Consider the following 19,817-nt stretch of genomic DNA (forward strand, 5'->3'; position numbering starts at 1 on the left):
CCTAATGTCTTACAGTAACTCATGAGACTCATTAGGGCAGCTTCTTAAGCACTCGTAAACACCGTTAAGCCTAATGACCGAGGATGGGCCAGCTTTAAGTGGTTAAATACAGCATGTGGTTGATCTTCAAGGCTGGCTGAAGGTATCTTCAAGAAGGTGTTATGTTGAAAGGGTGAGATAATATAATTATTGTATGAACAATAGCACGACTGAGCTGGTGGTAAAAAAAAAAAACACAACAATTAATATATTGGAAAAACCGAGATGGCAATGAAGTTGTCTTTTCTTTTATCGTACTTCTTGTTCACCAAGCAGTGGTTCTTACAGACTTACAATCGCTGCTAACTAACACCAGATGTTCCTACTGTAGGCTGTGTAAAGATCCTCCTCTGCAATCCGTACATAATTACGTCTTACACAAACACATTGTCTCTGTTTAATCCATCAATTTTTTGATCCCTTCTCATTCGTTAAACTCTCCGAAGGTCCTGCTAAAAGAAATAAATGTGTAAATGTGTGGGAAAAATTGCGGGAAACTGCGAGAGGAGCCTAAAAAACTACAAAATAAACACCTTGAAATCAGCTCTTCTCTATTTACATTTACTCGTTCTCATTTTCCTTTCAGTTCCTCCTCCGACTATCCCGGCCTAGAAAAACCTTTTCATTTATGCGAGCTATCAGAGCCTCCTTTGTTCGGCTGGCATCTGTCATTAAGCAATCAGGCCGGACTGGCTGATTCTTCCTGTTGGCCAGAGGAAGGGCTTTGCTGCCGACTGCACAGAAGCGACTGCTGCAGAATGTCAAAAAAGAAAATGATTATTTAAAACTACAAACCTCACTTTCCGTCTCGTCCCGAGCTGGAAACATCCGTATTGCATTACTCTCCCTGGCTACAACCATTTCTCCCCCCTCCCCTCTCTTTCTCTCTCAGCTCAGGAGCATTCATCCCTGGCTTTGCCTTTGGGCCAGACCCTAAACTCTGCTAAAGCGTAGTCTGGAGAAGGAACCGGCTCCCCACACAGGTGAGCGTCCCAGGTAACAAAGGCACAGTGTGAGTGATTACAGCCATCATCACAACATTCCTCCAAGCCTACAAGCTAAGTCCATGTGAAAAAGCCCAATCCACGGTTCGCAGGTTCTCAATACTGCCACTCCATTGGCAGGTCTATCATCCCCCCATCTGTGAGAGGGGTTCATGACCCCAGTGTTTGCCCCCCCCCCCATCACTTTCCCACCACAGTTGGCCCACGTGAAGAGTGAGAGAGGTAGAGGGGAAAGAGGGAGGGTGCAGCTTACCTGTGGGTCGGACACAGGATATGGAGAACAAAGAGAGTTCTTCAGACCCACTTCATTCCAATCCACAGTTTGTGCTTGAACAGTCATGGAATTCAAACAGCCGAGTATAACAAAGCTCTCTGGAAGCATGACCTTCCTAAAACAGAGGCTTTTCGCACTCTGGCATATGAAGATGGAAAAGAGCAGAGGCCAGATTCATGAAAATCTTCTTAAGAAAGAAACGGTATGATATGATACGATACTTACGATACAAAATATTCTTAACTCTACTCATAAAGAATAAGAATAGCAGTTAAGAAGAATTTCTTAACATTAATAAGTATATTTCGCGAAACTTCAAGTTAAGTAAACTCAAGTAAAGTGAGTATGATGCAGAGAAGATAACGGAAAATATGGTTTGAATTTGGTCAAACGTGGTCTCAGCATAAACATCCAAGGCCCAAATGTTCCACTGCATTTGTACCTTTTAGGTGTGAAGCCAGTTAAAACAAAAGTCCGTCCAAATTGGAAGAAAAGCAAACACCTGCTCTTATTAACAGTTTGACGATTATATCAGCAAATAACATGATACATTGTTCTCATATTGTCTAAACTGAGGATCTTAATTTAAAACACAGTGTTGCTTAAATCCAAAAAAAAAATAAAAAATTGCATAAGGATGAAGAAACAATCATTTGTCACCACATTGTTTATAACACTACATTTTCCACAGACGCACAACCCTTATTGCTTTTAGGCCCCATTACTGTGGGCTGCTGGGTAAGAGAGGGGCCGATGCTGAAAGAAGACTTTAGAAGCTCTCTTTTCTCTTTTTAGTCATTCCAAAACACATCAGGGCTCCTGCCTGGGGACCTCTGAAGCCCCGACAGCCAAAAGACACTACCTGCGTCTAGACGTAAAAACACATTAAATCCACAGAGTCAATCGTGTTCCCGAACACACAATGTGTGCAGGGAAAGTTATGATAATGACTTATTTCACTTTCAAAAGAGGTCCCTCCTCTATTTTGATTTGGTCCAAAGAGCTCGAGGAATTTTGATGGAACATTTGCTTGTGGTATTGGCCAGAAATACTGTATATTAAATAACAAAGCTACCATCTACCAAATCTACCTACGTAAATAACCGAGAGGAAAACTGCAAACTAAGATAGGTGAATTGCACTGGAAAGATTTCAGATTTACACACTGTGTTAAATGTTTTAAAGTCACAAAAAAATGCAATTCTAAAAAAAGTCACACCTCTACTCAATCCCAGTTGTAAACTGATAAGCAAAGGCCCTTCATCCTGGAGGTGCTAAAATCGTCCCGTTTGCAGTGTCACAGGGTTGGCCTCAGGTATGCGTCTGCGGAGGTACGGCCGGGGATAATTAAAACCGTTCCCACCTCGGCAGAGCCAGGGAGGAGAACTCTGTCCGGCAGACGGCTCTGTGTTGTTTTCTCTCCCGGCGAGCAGTGGCCCTTCCCCACTGAGAGGGAGCACGGACGGGCCTCCAGAGACGCACATTCCCACACACCAACCCGCACTCCACCTCTCACCCAACACACAAGAATGCTTTCATCCCCAACACATCCTCAAACTCAGGTACTGCACGCTGCATATCACACAGACTGGGGTAATTGCATACAAGAATTATGGTATAACCAGTTGTGGTATAATTAAAGGGAAGGATGCCAACTAAACCTGTGTGCGTTTATTTATACTCATTTTAAATGTGTGACTTCTCCTGTAAAAATGCTATTTGTTGTGCCTTGATTTCTCATAAAAACTATTAAATATTTAAACCAATTAAAGGATTTTTAAAGGGTTTATTTTAGTTTCAAATTCAATTGTGAATATTAAGTTTCCATAGAAAAAGTACATTATTTTATTTTATTTTATTTTATTGAAAATACTTTATGCATATACATTACTTTGAAAGTGATCGGACCATTATGATTTCTTTTTTGTAAAACAAAAACATATTACTGTTATTTATCAAGGGCACATTAATATGATCAAAAGTGGAAGTAAAGACATTTATAATGTTACAAAAAGTGTATATGTCAAATAAATGCTGTTTTTTTTTTCATCAAAAAAATCTTGGGGAAAAAATCATGGTTTCTTCAAAAATTATAGCAGGACAACTGTTTTTATCATTGATTATAATAAAAAAAATAAGCATCAATTCAGCATCTTAAAATGATTTCTGAAGGATCATGTGACACTGAAGAAAATTATGCTGAAGCTTTGCATTACAGAAAAACACACTTTAAAAAAGAAAACAGTTATTTTAAATGTTAAGAATATTTCACTATTATTGTTTGTACTGTATTTTTGTTCAAATAAACGCATCCTTGGTGAGCATATTACTCAAAAACATAAACAGTTACTGACCCTAAACTTTGAATGCTAGTTTACTTAATGCTACGTGTAAATCAATGACAAAATATAGTACATAGTAGAAGATTATTTATAAATGTAAAAATTAAAAAGGGCACAGCGTTTTTTAAGATTAAGTACATTTTACACATGCATAAAAAAAAAAAAAGCAATTCACTTTTTAACTAACCATTCAATAAAATTATTCATAAAAACATCACCAGACATTCTGCACACACTGTTTTAGTGTCAAACTTGTGGTTCCTGAAAATAACCTCTAAAATCTTCCTCTTTCATGAAGAAATTTGAATCAATATACTGCAATCAATACAAGGATCATATTGCTGCCAGGCATGAAATATTTTCTGTCATTGTACAACATCAATAATTAAGTGAGCCAAAAAAATAAGACAGAGACCTCTGCGTCAGTATATGTGTGTGTGTAAGTGAAGTACATCCCTTATGACCAATACGACATGGCTTTTTATTACATCCCTATATATGCACAATCGTGCAATTATCAGAAATTAAACAAACTCCAATCACACACAGGTGCAAGAAAGCAGGCGGAACCGCGAACAAATAACACAACCCATCCACTACACAGAACCCCCACACATCACCAACACACGCTGACGTTTTAATCACACAGGATGTGACCACAAGAAAATGTATCCATGTGCATTTCTACCCTAAACAGTCTTGGTTTATTCCCCAAAATGAGCGATGTAAGAGTTTGGAGCAAAGCAACTGCAGAGAGGCCGGTGGTGTATTTCTGGACTGCGCCGGCTGTCCTTTGCACATTTGTAAGTTACACAGTTGACAATCACCAGTCACCATTAGACATTTGTATGTGTAAGGCCAGAGAGAACTCTGACTATATTCGACTGAGCATGTGCATTTCTTCAAGGTCTCAAATACATTTCTGCTGTGGAATTATTTACAACTTGAAGTTCTCCACAATTTTGGCCTGTCCTTCTAAACACCCCGTTTAGTTCAAAGAATACATTCTGTCACGGCTTATAGTAAGTTTTCTGCTTTTGCATGCAATCGCCGTTTTAAGAGAAATGTCCTTAGCTTTAAAGTGTCAAAACGAAATGCAATAATTCCGTTGCTGAGACGTAGTAGAAAGGAAAAACTGCGCATTGCACAATCCAGTCATTTTACAAGATGCCTCGACAGCCGAATCCTACGCGAGTGGTTTAAACACATGAAACGAAATCAAAATACAGGACAGATGTTTTGAAAAGCCACATTTAAGCTTTGTCACAAAACTGTCATAATGTTTTAAATGACAGAAGGGCATATTCATTATACAGAGTGCAGCGGGCACAACTTAGTGTAGCCCAACACACGGAAATATTTAACAGCCAATTGCTGCCAATTAACTTTGATCAAGATGAGTGCGATTGGAATCTCCCCGTCACTCGAATGTCTCGGGCAGCACAAACATTTTCTTTCTCCCTGGTTCTCGCGGCAGGAAAAGCGGAGCAGGGCCGTTGACTAATGAGACTTGGCAGACTCGCAACAGTTCTCCTCACACTTCAGTATCAAACAAAACATTTCCTCCTCCACGGGGTCAGCCACGAGCAGGACACATAGGAAAATCAATGGGTCAGTGGTGTCGGGTTCTGGGGATGAGGGAAGTGGCTCGAAAGTGGTGTCTGGGCTCGGGTGGGTTCAGTGGGATAGGTTAGAGCTGGTCCACAAAGTCTGCTAGTGTCCTTTCAAACCCGAATTACTGTAATTCTTCAGTGGAACACAAAAGAAGATATTCTGGAGAATGTTCAAGCTGCTCTTTTTCATACAATTGGCACAGTTGTGCATGTGAGTCAAATTATTGCTTTGTGCAGGACTGATTTTTTTATTTTATTTTTATTTAATCACTTATAATCTTCCAATGCAACTGTAATCAATTAGTTTAACCCTGTAAAGCCTGACTATTAAATATATTTTCCCCCATTGTTGTTAAATTAACACAAAAAGACAAATTTGTATGTTTTCTGTCATATTTGATAAATAAGGCTTTTATCGCTTATACTGTATATTACATAATAAGAATATGGAGCTCATACTCAAGGAAGAAGAGTAAGAAAAAAAAAAAAACATCAGAATTTTCCTCAGAGGCCCAAACTGAGCAAAAAAAAAAGGGCAGTCAAAAAAAGAAAAGAAAAAAAAAAGCAATTTAATACAGTGATGATTGAAAAACTAAAACAAATAAACTGTCGATTAAACATAATGCCCCCCCCCCCCCTCAAAAAAAAAAGATGTATGTATAAACCTAATTGCTTCAGTCCAATAACTTGATATATTTTTCACTATATAATAGTTATGGTTATATTAACTTTATGTAAATGTGAGGAAAAAAAATCACTGTAAAATGATATATAATATTGGAATTATATTAAAAGGACTTTTACTTGTTAAAAAAAGTATAGACTGACAATCAGACAACAGTTTATTCAGCAAAGTTTAGATCGTATTGATAATTTTGTCTTAGAAATGTGCATATAAAAATGATACATAATCATATTTATTCTTTTTGTGAACGAATCATTCAGAACAGTTTTGTCTGAACTGAATCAACTGATTAATTGAATAGATTTCCAGCGAATAAAAACCTCAATTTTTGTCTTTTTCTAGCACAAAGCTTTTAAGGGGTTGTGCATCTATTGAATGATTTCACAGTCTGTATTTACAGACCTGCAGCTATTTTAACAAGCCATATCGCTGATCGGTTCAAATCACTAAATGAAGTGTTAGCTCGAGCAACACCAGATCTGGACAAACTGAACTTCACTGCTATGAACAAGTGGAGCGCTGCCAATCACGAGCAGAAGTGACCCTACCGGTCTTATTTTCACCCCTCACCAGGCGGGGCAGACAGACACCTAGATACCCTCTCAGTATCTGCCCCCGGGGGCAGATTTGACAATGATCCGACATGAATCAGGCAGAGCGGGCAGAGCTGCCACTTTCAGACCGTGACTGAGAGTCTGTGGCCGGAGCGGACAGAGACACAGAGCACACAGCACGACATGCAGATAGTCAGACCATGTACAGAAATATTAGAAGCTGACAAATCGGCCTGGGCGGCAGGGAAGGGATGGGGCCGGTGATGGCCGCAGGACGGGGAGACTGACAGTGCATGTCAAATTCATAGTGCCCCATGGGTTCCGAGGTAATACTTCACCACTGAGGGACGTTAGTGCGAAATAGGCACCCTGCTATTAAATGGTTGTTGATGCGATGGCTTAAACTTTAATGGACTGCTCTTGTGCTCGTAATGTAATGTATACACTGTGTTGTGACATATCCACATCTTGGGGCTGGGTTTTAAATATGGCCGCGAAGAACGCAAGCTGAAGAAGTAATCACTGTATTAGAAGACTTGCATTAAGCTTCGCAGGGGGTGAAGAAAGATACGGTGACCGCAAAAAAACACAATCCCCCCAAAGTCTCAGCAAGTCCTGGACTTACCTCCAAGTCGTTGAAGAAGAAATGTGTGTCGGCCAAGTTGAAGATCATCTCTTCCATTCTTAGTCCCAATGACACTGACGTTGGTGGATCCTGAAAGACACACAGCAAGAAAAAATTGTTTTTCCATATTTACTTAGGAAAATATATTTTGAACATAATACTACATCTCTCTCTCTCTCTCTCTCTCTCTCTCTCTCTCTCTCTCTCTCTCTCTATATATATATATATATATATATATATATATATATATAGTAATTTAATTATATTTTATCAAATGTTTCATATTATATGACAGTTAATAATACACACATACAGTATAATGTAGATAGATAGATAGATAGATAGATAGATAGATAGATAGATAGATAGATAGATAGATAGACAGACAGACAGACAGACAGACAGACAGACAGACAGATAGATAGATAGATAGATAGATAGACAGACAGACAGATAGATAGATAGATAGATAGATAGATAGATAGATAGATAGATAGATAGATAGATAGATAGATAGATAGATAGATAGATAGATAGATAGATAGATAGATAGATAGATAGATAGATAGATAGATAGATAGTACTGTGGGCAGTAAAACCCAATCTAAGATGCCTTATAAGTTGAAATGAGTTTGAGGTCAAGGTGTTCTCAAGAATATATCACTGTCCACATACCTCAGAGCCCAGATCATATTTCTACACATTACTACTGATGCATTTCACCCTCATTTCCCCCAAACAATCTTCTCACATCAGATAAAGCATTTTCCAACAATTTGTGAGAGGCTGAAGTCGGGAATTTAATAGAAACTTCTAGAAACAGGAAGATGCACACTTTTCCTACACAAAACCGCTTTAGCAAGTGATGCTTAAACCTGGGCACTGGCAGTAATCAAAATGGATTACTCACTTAAAATATAATGGACTCTTTTTTTAACATGTATTCCATGTATTCAGTTTCCACCGTAATGCAATACTGGCAAGTAATGGCGATCTCGTGTTGTGTTCGAGCTGACACAAAGATGGGAGCGACTGCTCTCTAAATAGTTAATGAATCATTTGCAGAGTGTTTTTTCTCTTTAATACCTAGTCAGCACTCATTAAGGAAGCTCATTACAAAATGACACCTTTGCACATGTATATGGTTAATTTTTCTCAACCCAACTGAACTACACATATTTAGGAGTTTGTGCATTTAAAGTGACAGCGCGCAGTGTTGAAACAAAGAAACACTGTAGTACAGCACCGTAAGGCAGCAGGGTTTATTAAATGGATATTTAGACTAGCATTCAATTTAAAATCATCTTTGGTAATCTTCATTCCACACAGGCTTATTTTTCTAATCAGTGGCTGCTCTCTAGTTGTTCATTAAGAGGTTAAAGCAAGTGTGCGAATGAGCGAGGAAAGCAAAGGAGGGGATTTATTCCAGTGTCTGTACAGCCGTGCTGAGTCAGAGAGCTCTGCTCAGGGATTAGAGCTCAAAGCCACCTGAAGAAACGCCTGAGCTTTTCACTGATTACATGTCACACGCAACAAAGAAATCTGCGGAAACCACACAAGAAGAACAGAACCCCAGCAAAAAAAAAAACTGATGAGGTTATTAAATTGATGTTCAAACTGAGTATAGTCTACAAATTAGTATATTTATGATGGCACACAGACATTTTTTTTTCTGTTCATACACAGTACGATCTCTTTTGCTCATCAAAACTGAAAAGACAGTATATAGTAATAGTGTGAAAATGTAAATAACCGTTTTCTATTTAAATATGTTTTAAAATGTCATGTATTCCTGTTATGGAAAAGCTATTTTTTTATCTGCCATTACTCCACTCTTCAGTGTCACATGATCTTTCAGAAATCATTCTAAATATGCTGATTTGGTGCTCAAGAAAAAAATTATTATCAGTGTTGAAGACCGTTTTCCAACAATATCTGATGAATGGAAAGTTCAAAATAACAGCATGCATTTTAAAATAAGTTATTTTTTTGTGATATTATGAATGTCTTTACTGTGGAAAAAATCTTACTGACACTTTTAAACATTAACCCACATGTTCTGTTGAGACTGACTCTCACAGACTCCAATTATGTACCAATTATGTAATTATCATGCACCATTTAAAATTTTTAAGTGTGAAATGTCAATTTAATACATTATAGTAACAACAGGAACTCCAGGTTTGAGTTCGTTGACCTCACAAAAAAATAACACACTACTAAAAAAATAAAATAAATAAATTCGACTAAAACAACTGAAATTGGCAGGCACGCACTTTTATAATTTTTTTTTTGCATGTGAAAATCCATCGCAATTATTCTTTGTTTATATCGGAGGCCTCCCAAACTAAAATAAAATATTTCACGGCGGTCGCTGGATGCATGTTAGCAAGTTAAAATGATGTTTATAATCAGTTCTCATGAGTGCAGGAAGTCATCAACCTGATACTTCAATGTTAAGTATGTTTTCAGAGCTATTAAAAGAGTCGTGGAGTCTCTCAGACTGAGAATAAGAACATGAGGTTTAATGAAAAAAGCGATCAATAATTTCACAGTTTATATACACTACTGAGTTGTAACTTTTAATTATAAAAGAAGTTTTTAAATATATAACCTAATCAAAAATAGGTTCTTTCTTTCTTAAGCGCTTCTCCGACTTGTCTGAACAGTCCTCCCTTCCCTCCCGTCTATTTTGAGTCTGCCAGTCAGTGGACTTAATATAAACACCTGCGTATGTATCTGACAGTTAATAAAAGCAGGTTTGGTGGTGAGAGGTATGCAAAGTGCACTTCTCTGGCCCGATGAATCCTCTCCAATTAAATCTAAACAATCATTCAGCGGGAGAGTTAAGAATACAAGCAGGTCGGAGTGCCGGAGGGTCTTCTGCGCTTGCTGCCACCTGTCCCCAAACATCAGTGCCACCCAAAGGGTGCCAAATCCTCCCCCACGAAACCCCCACACCCTGCAAGCTTTCCCTCCAGGGCTGACGGCCACACAGCTGGCCCGAACCATCAGCTTTATGGGAGCAAACTGCCCTGATGCCAATTAGGATAACTGATAACCACAGCAGTGAGTGCTCCAACACGGCTCTATTTATAGAGCTCTTCCTCAACGGATTCGCTGGAAGAAATGCATTTTGCTGGGTTTTCTTACGGTTTATGTCATCTACTCCTCATATCGGAGAAACGTGAAGCACCTTGGTTTTTAATGTAAGGGTTTGAGATGAGTGTGCTGATATGATTTAAGAGCACATTATATGCGGTTTGCGATGTTGCAGGGTAGATGGGATAAGCATATTTCTTCTGGAAGGGCAACGTGTAATCAGATTTCGACACCAGAGAGGAGGACAAAGAACGATTTAGCACTTAAGAAACATTTCTTATTATTTTTCGTGTTGAAAACAGTTGTGCAGCTTAATGTTTTTGTGGAAGCCATGACACTTTTTTTTCTCCTCAGAATTCTTTCATTCTGATATGCTGAAACCGTGATATTTTATTTATTTATTTTATTTATTTTATTTATTTTATTTATTTTATTTAATTTACAACTTTTTTCTAATATGCTCATTTGGTGCTCAGTTATTTTCAGTGTTGAAAACAGTTGTGCAGCCTAATATTTTTGTGGAAAACATGACAATTTTTTTTTTTCAGAATTCTTTCTTTCTAATTTTTCAGGTTTCTTTAGGTTCAAAAGAACAGCATTTATTTAAAATATAAATATTTTGTGACATCATAAATATATTCATTGTAATTTTTAAAAAAAATAAATTTAACGTATACATGCAGAATCAAAGTGGTAATTTCTTTAAAAAACAAAAAACAAAATGAAAAATCTTACTGACGAAACATTGGAACATTAGTATAGTAGGAACTGAAATAATTAACAATCATTTTCTGTTGAAACTTTCAGTATCTCCAACTATATGCTTAAAAGTAAATACAGAGAATTTGAAATTAATCTCTCTAAAAAATTTCTAATCCATATAATTCTCCAATTAAATTCTTCAAGTACGTTCCTCTGACCAGTCGAAATCCAGTAGACCGAAATTATTATGTGCGAAATTAGACTTTTCCATAGTAACAACTGAAACATCTGATTGGGTTCTGTTTGAACCTATAAGGAAACACACACACTTAAGATTGGTTAGGACCTTAAAATCAGCCATGGCTGCAGCGACGGCTCAGTTTAAGAGTGTGTGAGTGTGTGTGAGCAAAGTGGACACGGCTGAGGCGCTCTCAGATTTTCGCTTCTTTACCCAGCATGCTCAGCCAAGATAAAGTAAATAAACAGTGCAGGGTCGAGGGCCAGGGCTCCCTCACCCTTAAAACAAAACACCACCCCCATCAAACACCCTGACTGAGGAACAAAGAGAACAAACCAGCCGCCGGGCCCCGTTCCACTGACATCCGAGCGCTGCTGTCATCTACACTCACCACAAAGAAAAAACCCTTCAAGAAGCTCAGTCAAAAAATGCCAAGGAAGCAGCTTTCTACATTCTTCAGACACAAAGAGGGGTTAAAAACATATGACGAACTCCGCTTTTTTATGAAATTATAATTTGGTGAATCGAACCAATGTTTGAGCGAGTTAAATAAAGCCATGAGATCATTGACAAAGTCTGAGAATTGCAGATCGACATATTTCCCAAATTGTTTGTTTTGAAAGTTCAAATATAGCTTATGACGGTTTATACAAAATAACAAATACAACAACCGCAGAAGTAAACTAGTTCTTACTGCATGTTCATAACCCTTTTGAACCGGCTAGATTTACATTTAAAAATGAAATGATCCCATATTATATAAAAAGCTAAAATGTTATCCACTCTCACACAAAAAATTTAATTTACACGTATATTTTAATACACATTTTGTATAATAAAATTATTGTATGTACATTACCCAAACATTTGAGGACAGTGAGAAATTAATAGTTTTATTTATTAATACTTTTTAAATCCGGTTCTATCAGACTTACTAATAATCGAATAACTCTTAAAAAAACATGTATAATGGTTTCCACAAAATATTAAGCAGCACAACTGTTTTCAACATTGGTGATAATAAAAAGGCTTTTTGAGCTGCAAATCAACATATTACAATGACTTTCAGTAATGATGCTGAAATTTATATTCTTTTAATTTTAAAATATATTAAAATGAAATATATTTTATTGTATCAATATTTTGTATCACCAAATAAATGCATATTCCGTTCAAATACAGTATATATATATATATATATATAGAGAGAGAGAGAGGGGGGGGGGGGGGGACTCTTTGCCTTTATATGCTAGTAAATATATAATTCTAATATTCAACTTTGCTATAATACATGAGCCCCTCTCAAATGTCAGTTAATGCAAATATTTAATTGAGCTTAACAATGAACCATTTCTGAAGGACAAAACCTTTAAGAAGTGTCAATGGACACTCTCGGTGCAACTGGTTTGTAATCCATGCCTGTTCCAGCCACATAACTCAGACAGCTGCAGGCCGAGCTGAATGCCTGCGAGGCCTCGACCATCTTATTAAAAAAAGAAACAATTACACCGAACTCGGAGTTCCTCGAAGCTGGACGGTGTACCCAAACAGACCCTCTTTCTGTGTATTATTCTAAACTTTGCCGCAATATTTGCCTGTGTTTGCATTTCAAATACATCCCTTACCCTTCCGAATCTGTTGGCGTAAGATCCCGTGAGCAAGGAATGGAAAACGATGATTGTTTCATCCAAGTCCCAAATGAACACGCGCTGAGAAAAGAAAGAGCAAAATCAATGGCTCACTCAGCATGCAAGATGATCTGATTGTCAATAAGAAGGGTGCATAGATTCATGTGGCCCGGGATCAGTAGATATTCAGCACTGATGGTCACCATAGCACCCTGCAACCACCACTGGACAATCCATCTCCTGCCCCTGATGCATTAACACAATCGATACCAACAAACTAATTAACTGGATTTGTTAACACGCTATGATGTCAGCTTGCTAATGGGGCCAAAACCTTCGAGAGCTTCAGGTCATGTTAATGAAAAGACCATGACCTGCACATCTCAAATATGATTGAGATATACAATATACTTCTAAATATACCAAGGCTGTCAAACGATTAATCGCAATTAATCGCATTCAAAATATTTTTTATGTAATGTTGTATGTGTACTGTGTATATTTATCATGCATACAGTATATAAATACACACACATACAGATATTTGAAAAATATTTACATCTATATATTTATATTTGTATAATTTATACTATATATAAATATATTTCATATATAAAGTAACCATGTTTTTCTCTTAAATATATACATGCATGTGTGTGTATTTACATAATAAATGTACTCAGTACATACACATATACTTTGTAAACAAAAACTTATATTTTGGATGCAATTAATTGCAATAAATCGTTTGACAGCACTAAAATATACTTCTTGGTGTAGAAACAATTTTTACATAAGTTACACATTTAATTAAATGTGTTAATTAAATGTGAAATTTAGAAGAAGAAATTGCATAAAAAAATTGAAATTGTATTTTCTTTATTTTCTATATATAAATTTACATAAATAAAAAACTTTTTTTAATTCAAAGCATTTTTAGTAAGTAAATATGCTGGGAATTTTCATTAATATATATTAATAATTATTTTTTGTTTTTATTTATTTATTTTTGCAAAATGTAATAATGCAAGAAAACTATTTATATGATTTTTTAAGTCTTTTTTTTCAAGCCTTCATGTCTTTCATGTGGCAGCCACACAAAATAAACTGACAGAGCGCTGATTTAGGCTTTTGCATGCTAAGCGTGCAAAACATGCAAAACAAAGCTTTCACCAAAAAGCTCAGTTTAGGGCATTTACATGTTGTAACATGTAAAACTAAGCATGGAAACACACTCTTAAACATGTAAATGCATTCGTTTTAAGTTAAAACAGTGAGCAGAATGGACAATTCTAGATAATCAAAAGTATCTAATAGTAATTAATGAACTGCTGTGATTCCAGCTAGATACATTGACTGAGCGGCAGCGTTCCAATACCTCAAGGTCAGAGTCGGGAGGTGGGGATGGGTTGTTATTCCTCCTTCCCCGGCCACGTGACTTTCCATCTGAAGCCCGACGCAATCGATCTGAATCTGAATCTTTAATGGGGGTTGATGGACTGTGGATTGTACTGTAGTCTCCTGCAAGAGAAAAAAGAAAGGCATAAAGTATATCAAAAGAGGAAAATAAAAAAGACTTTCACCTTCACATTGTGGCTGGATCCGTTTACCTCATCTAGTGTTCAGTGCTGTAGCTGCTGCCCACATGCTCTAATATCACGCTGTTTATCTGATCTCCTTATACCCTAGATACCATTTAAGTCTTAGTATTGGCAATGAGGGTGTTATGCACCATACCATCGTTCCCTAATTACATGACAAGGCAAATGTAAGACAATTCTGAATGGGTCACTGGAGGAGCGAAAATAGTCTAAACAACTGGCAATAACAACCATTTTTCCTGAACGCACAATGATAAGAGTACATATTATCTAAATACATTTTAAGTTTAATTCGTTTTCTATGGAACCCGAGAGCACCCAAACAGAAGTTAGAATCCATCATGGCGGCGCTCATCGGTTACTCCGAAAAAAAGTGGATAGTATCAAATACAGTGTGAGGATATCAACTACTTGTTTATAGAACTAAGCAATATCAGTTCTGGCTGATGCAGATAAGATGATCATTATTTTCCCATTATGGATGATAATCGATAAATGGCACAAACTAAGAACAATAATTAATGGATATAAATAATAGATTGATATTAATATTTGTATATTTATATTCTAAACTATGTTTTAAATACATGCTAAGCATCACTATAATGCATGCACATACATCACACACTAATAAAAATCTTATAGATTTCATTTAATAATTTAATACATATATATTACATAAATGTATAACTATTTTGAATATTGCTTTTCAATAGTTTTAATAAATTAATGAGTTTAAAAACTTCATAATACTTTTACAAAATATAAATATTTCAAAACTATTTATACAGATTTTTATAATAATTTTTAAAGATTAACTTTGCGCGAGTGTTAGATGACAGCAAGATAAACTAAATGTAAAGAATACTGGAAATAATGCACAAATAATGCACAAAAAAGTTTGATAACCAATATGGTACCAATATATTGTATCGCATCACAAAAAACATTTACTGGTAATTTAACATTACGTTTAGGGACATTTTTAATCGTAAAATATTGCACACTGTAGTGCATAATTCAAAAAACTGGTAAAACGATAGGAATAAAAAATAAAAACTCAATACAGATAATTGCACGTTGGGACATTTTCGATTGCACCATCAGGGTTTAGTATTGCTAATTTAACCAATCACGTTTTGTCTTTACAGAAACTTGTTGTAGGACCTCCATACCTTTTTATCTCTCATTCAAACCAAGCTTTCTTACCTGGCGGTTGCTCTGAGAGGGCCTGGCTGGTGATCCCTGATGGAGGTTCCTGTAAGGTGTAGGTGGCAGTGGTGGAGGGTGTGGTGGGGCTGGTGTTGTTACTGGTCATGTATGGAGAAGTGTAAGGGCTACTGTTGTAATACTGCGCATACTGACTCTGGCCAAAAGCTGGGTAGGAGGGGTAGTCCTGCAGAAAGACATCAAGTCAAGTAATGTGAGATAGCCGCACGCAACGCTGCTACTTTACAGCGCAGATTCCAAAATGTAAATGTGAACATATGTCTCCTGCGCTCTACATCTGGACAGCGATCTGTCTTCACTCTTTTTTCCCTCCACTCATGGCATAATTCATTCGCGAAAAGAGCAAGAGGTAATCCTTGCATACAGTGGTCGAGACATTTCGAGTGATTCATATCATGCGAGCGTACACATGTTCTATAAAGGCTTACAGGAGGAAAGGAAAAAAATACTGGGCGCATGTGCCAAATGGAGGAAATGTGATTTCAACAGACTAGATAGTGAGGGATAGAAATTTGATTACAGCTACCTGTTGTGTACTATTGAATCCAGTCGAGTTTGTGAGGGAATTGCTTCCAGCGTACAGCCCTGAAGTTGTTGTAAAACTGCCTCCTACGAGAGAAAGAGACATAACCGTGAGCTATCGCAATGCAAAACACACAAAGATCAAATCAAATGAGGCTTTGTTTGCAACTGATGTAATTCTGAGGAAGATAAGTGTAATATAACCGTCAAAATAAATGACATTTTTAAAATTGGAGATGGGGGTCGAGTCAAGCAAGACCTAAAACACCTCAAAGGCATTTAAGACAAAGCCTTGTAGGTCCTATAGGGGCATGAGGGATTGTGTGTGTGTGTATGTGTGTGTGTGTGTGTGAGAGAGAGAGAGAGAGAGAGAGAGAGAGAGAGAGAGAGACTCTATATTTTCTTTCTTCATATCAGTGATTGGATCTTGGCCGATGGTTGGAAAGAAAGAGGAAAGGGGGTTGGGTCTATTATTTCATCCATCGCTACCTTTACAATGACAGACACATGGCCACTGTTGGGAATGAGGGGGAGGGAGAGGGAGGGAGTTTTACCTGACATCCTGTCTCAATGAATATGTATATCTGTCTTCTTTTCAAGCTGCTCAAAGAAGCACCTTCTGGGTAATTAAATCTCTCTATGGAGAGATAGCATCTAATGACTTAATAACATACATGACATGAGTTATAGGGGCGAGACAGCCTGGAGGCAGGCTGCGTTCTGAGGCGCTTCTTGGAGTCACGGTGCTCAAAACTGTTTGGAATTCTAAAGCGGACTGAAAGTCTGGTGTGGAAGAATATTCTGGGAATTTATTTAGATTTTCTACAAAAAAAGCAAAAGTCTGGGTTTACAGTGAGACACATAGAATGGAGGCAATTGGATCAATTTATTCAAATATTTCTGTTATGTGCTTTTATCATTTATTATATTTTTATTTTTATTTTCATTTGTTATATAATATTTATTACATTTTATTTCACTTTATATTTATTTTTAATTTATTGTTATATTATTTACATACAATTTTTAGTTTTAGTAATTTTAGTATTTCATATTAAGCTATATTTAATTCAGCTAGTCGCCAAGGCAAAAAAATTTTTTTTAGAAAACATATTTATGTGTCTTTAACTAATAATTTTCAATAGTGTTAGTGTCTGTTTAAGTAAACTATAACAACACTTACGTAGAAATGTTAAAGTGCTAAAGTGCTTCGATAAACTACATATTTTTTACGTTTCTGCTTTTAAATCCTCAAAAAATTTACCCCATTCATTTCCATTGAAAGTGCCTCAGAGTAACTTAGATTTTTTTTTAAACAATCAAAACCCATTAACCCTGGAATCATCAAGTATACAACACTCATAAACACAAAGTGTGTACAACATTAACTCAATTTACATAAAAGTGTAACTGGACATATGTTCAGCAAAAAAAAACGTAGCAAAGCCTTTCATCTTCTGGTGTTCAGGAAAATGAGGCCCCTCAGACTGTAACAGACATACAGCTTTACTTGTGGACTACTGTCTGGCTCAACAAGCAAGTTTGTTTCCTTTTCTTGTTTTTTATCTCTTGTTTTTAAAGAACAGCGAGAGGTACTCTAAAAGCTGTTGACTTCCTCCCCAGACTTGAGCCGTCACATAAAGTGAGACACATGAATCTCCCAATGCACAACAAATTAGCTAAATCCACAGTTCAAAAAGTCATAAAAGCCAGGACTCGTAGGAAAGCAGTTGACTCCAGAGAGAGTCCGGAGCCACATAAAAGCCAAAGAAGACCCCCTCCGGTCCCAAAAGAATGACTCCATGCTGGGGAGAGGCCTGGTTTTTCCCAGGGGCAAAAACTCCCCCATTCCTCCCCCTCTCTGCTCTGTCTTGCTCCAGTTAGTTCACTCAAGACGAGACACTGGCTCTCCTTATGGCCTCTCCAATTGGGAGTCCATTTGCTGTGCTTGATCAGTCCTCTCGCCATGGGCTATGTCTATCATCAGTGCACAATATTTGTAGCAGAAGTTTTGTAGGCGTCTCTAGGGAGCAGGCGATCAAGTCCAGATGGGCTTCTTTAAAAAGCAGTCTGCTGCTCCTCTCACACGGTGTGCTGAATGGACGGAGGCCCAATTGTTGCTGTAATTATCATCTACTTTGAGTGAAGTCAGTGAGAGAAGTCACTCTATGGCTCCACTTGTGCTTTACAGCCATTATGATTATGGAAAAGGAAGCCAAGCACAAACAGGTGTGAAACTGGAAAATTAATTCCTAATTTATACTTGGATGTACTGAGTGAAATCAAAAAGCCACCAAGAAGTCTTACAATTCATTGACGTACAGCGATTCAAATTTCCACCAAGATAGATAGATTGATAGATTTAACTTAGCTAATTTTTATTTTTATTTTAATTCATTGAAAATATTTATCTTTATTGAAGTTCATGTTCAAATAAAATACAAATAACGATATATATTATATATAATTATTAATGAAGCAAATTAAGTAACCACAATTGATCAATATATTTTCGGAGAAACCTCGCGTTCCAAAAATTGAATTTTTACATTTCAACATAACGGAACAAAGGCCTGATCACGAGCACCCTGAATTTTGATCTGAAATAATATCAGTTAACATTCCCATGTTCTCTCACTATTTTGTTCAATTTATGATAACGCAACAATCTGTGTTGACATTTCAAGCCAGGAAGGGTCGTTCTGTGTTACATTACTGGATCATGTTCAGAGAAAGCCAGCGTCGTTCCATTAGACTTGAAAGAGCGGGGTAAAAACATTAATTTAATTGTATTCCCTCTGACAGCTGGGTTCAGGCTCGCTCTACTAGGGTTATGGGACAACAGTTGGTATCATATAGATGGGGGTCTACATTTGGCTACCGTGTTGAGTCTCTTCCTCTGAGTCCAGACCTGCCTAATCGATGAGGCACAGAGAGGAAGCCAATAGAGACAGACTGGCCTGGTTAATGGTCATCTGTCATCTGCTCTTGCAGTCAGTGGCTAATGTGTTTATGGGTGCGTGGGCTTTGAAAGGAAGACGGAAGGCACCTCAGTTTCTGACGTACAAAAAACTCAATGCAGTGTCGTTGGGAAATGACGGTTAAAGAGGTATTTTATGCTACAAATGGAAATTCTATCATTATTTACTTTCCATCATGTAATTCCATACCCATATGCATTTATTTGTGGTAAAAAGAAGTTTGAGAAAGATGGTCACCATTAACTGTCAAGATGTGAAGATGATCTCCTATAGTTTGGAGTGACACAAGGGTTTTATTTTCATTTTTTTTTTTTGGGGGGGGGGGGGTGAACTATATCTTCAAGGACCATTCTTGCCAAATTTTGATGAACAATCATTGGCTTTTACTTAATGTCTTTGTTGATTATATATCATCTGGAGGCTAAACAAGGTCCTTTAGATTGACTAAAATTACAAAAATGTGGTATCAAACACCATTGGATGCATTTTTGGGGTTCTACACTTTCATGACATTTAGTTTCATTGGACTTGAACGGTGTGAACAGGCCTTTAAACTTCTGCGGTTGGGAAAGTGTAACGCTTACAACCCTGGTGTTGAGGCGGCATCAGCAGAAGCAGAACGTTTCTACTTATGAGGCATGGAAAAGAAGCTTCAACAGACCACATATGTCACATTA

The 19,817-nt window shown here is 37.1% G+C and overlaps 1 protein-coding gene across 9 annotated transcripts in view; it reads right to left on the reverse strand.

The window, feature by feature from the left end:
• Window positions 1-19,817, reverse strand: part of eya1 (EYA transcriptional coactivator and phosphatase 1) — a 71,210-nt gene that overhangs the window by 9,151 nt on the left and 42,242 nt on the right. For all 9 annotated transcript variants that reach the window (XM_026201061.1, XM_026201067.1, XM_026201066.1 and 6 more), the window contains 5 exons: window positions 16,164-16,246; window positions 15,617-15,803; window positions 14,185-14,327; window positions 12,804-12,887; window positions 7,137-7,226 (listed from right to left, as the gene is read on the reverse strand). In XM_026201061.1, the coding sequence (XP_026056846.1) occupies window positions 7,137-7,226; window positions 12,804-12,887; window positions 14,185-14,327; window positions 15,617-15,803; window positions 16,164-16,246 (587 nt within the window). The remainder of the gene's footprint in view (window positions 1-7,136; window positions 7,227-12,803; window positions 12,888-14,184; window positions 14,328-15,616; window positions 15,804-16,163; window positions 16,247-19,817) is intronic.

The sequence above is a fragment of the Carassius auratus genome, chromosome 24 (genome assembly GCF_003368295.1).
Source record: "Carassius auratus strain Wakin chromosome 24, ASM336829v1, whole genome shotgun sequence".
Taxonomy (NCBI): domain Eukaryota; kingdom Metazoa; phylum Chordata; class Actinopteri; order Cypriniformes; family Cyprinidae; genus Carassius; species Carassius auratus.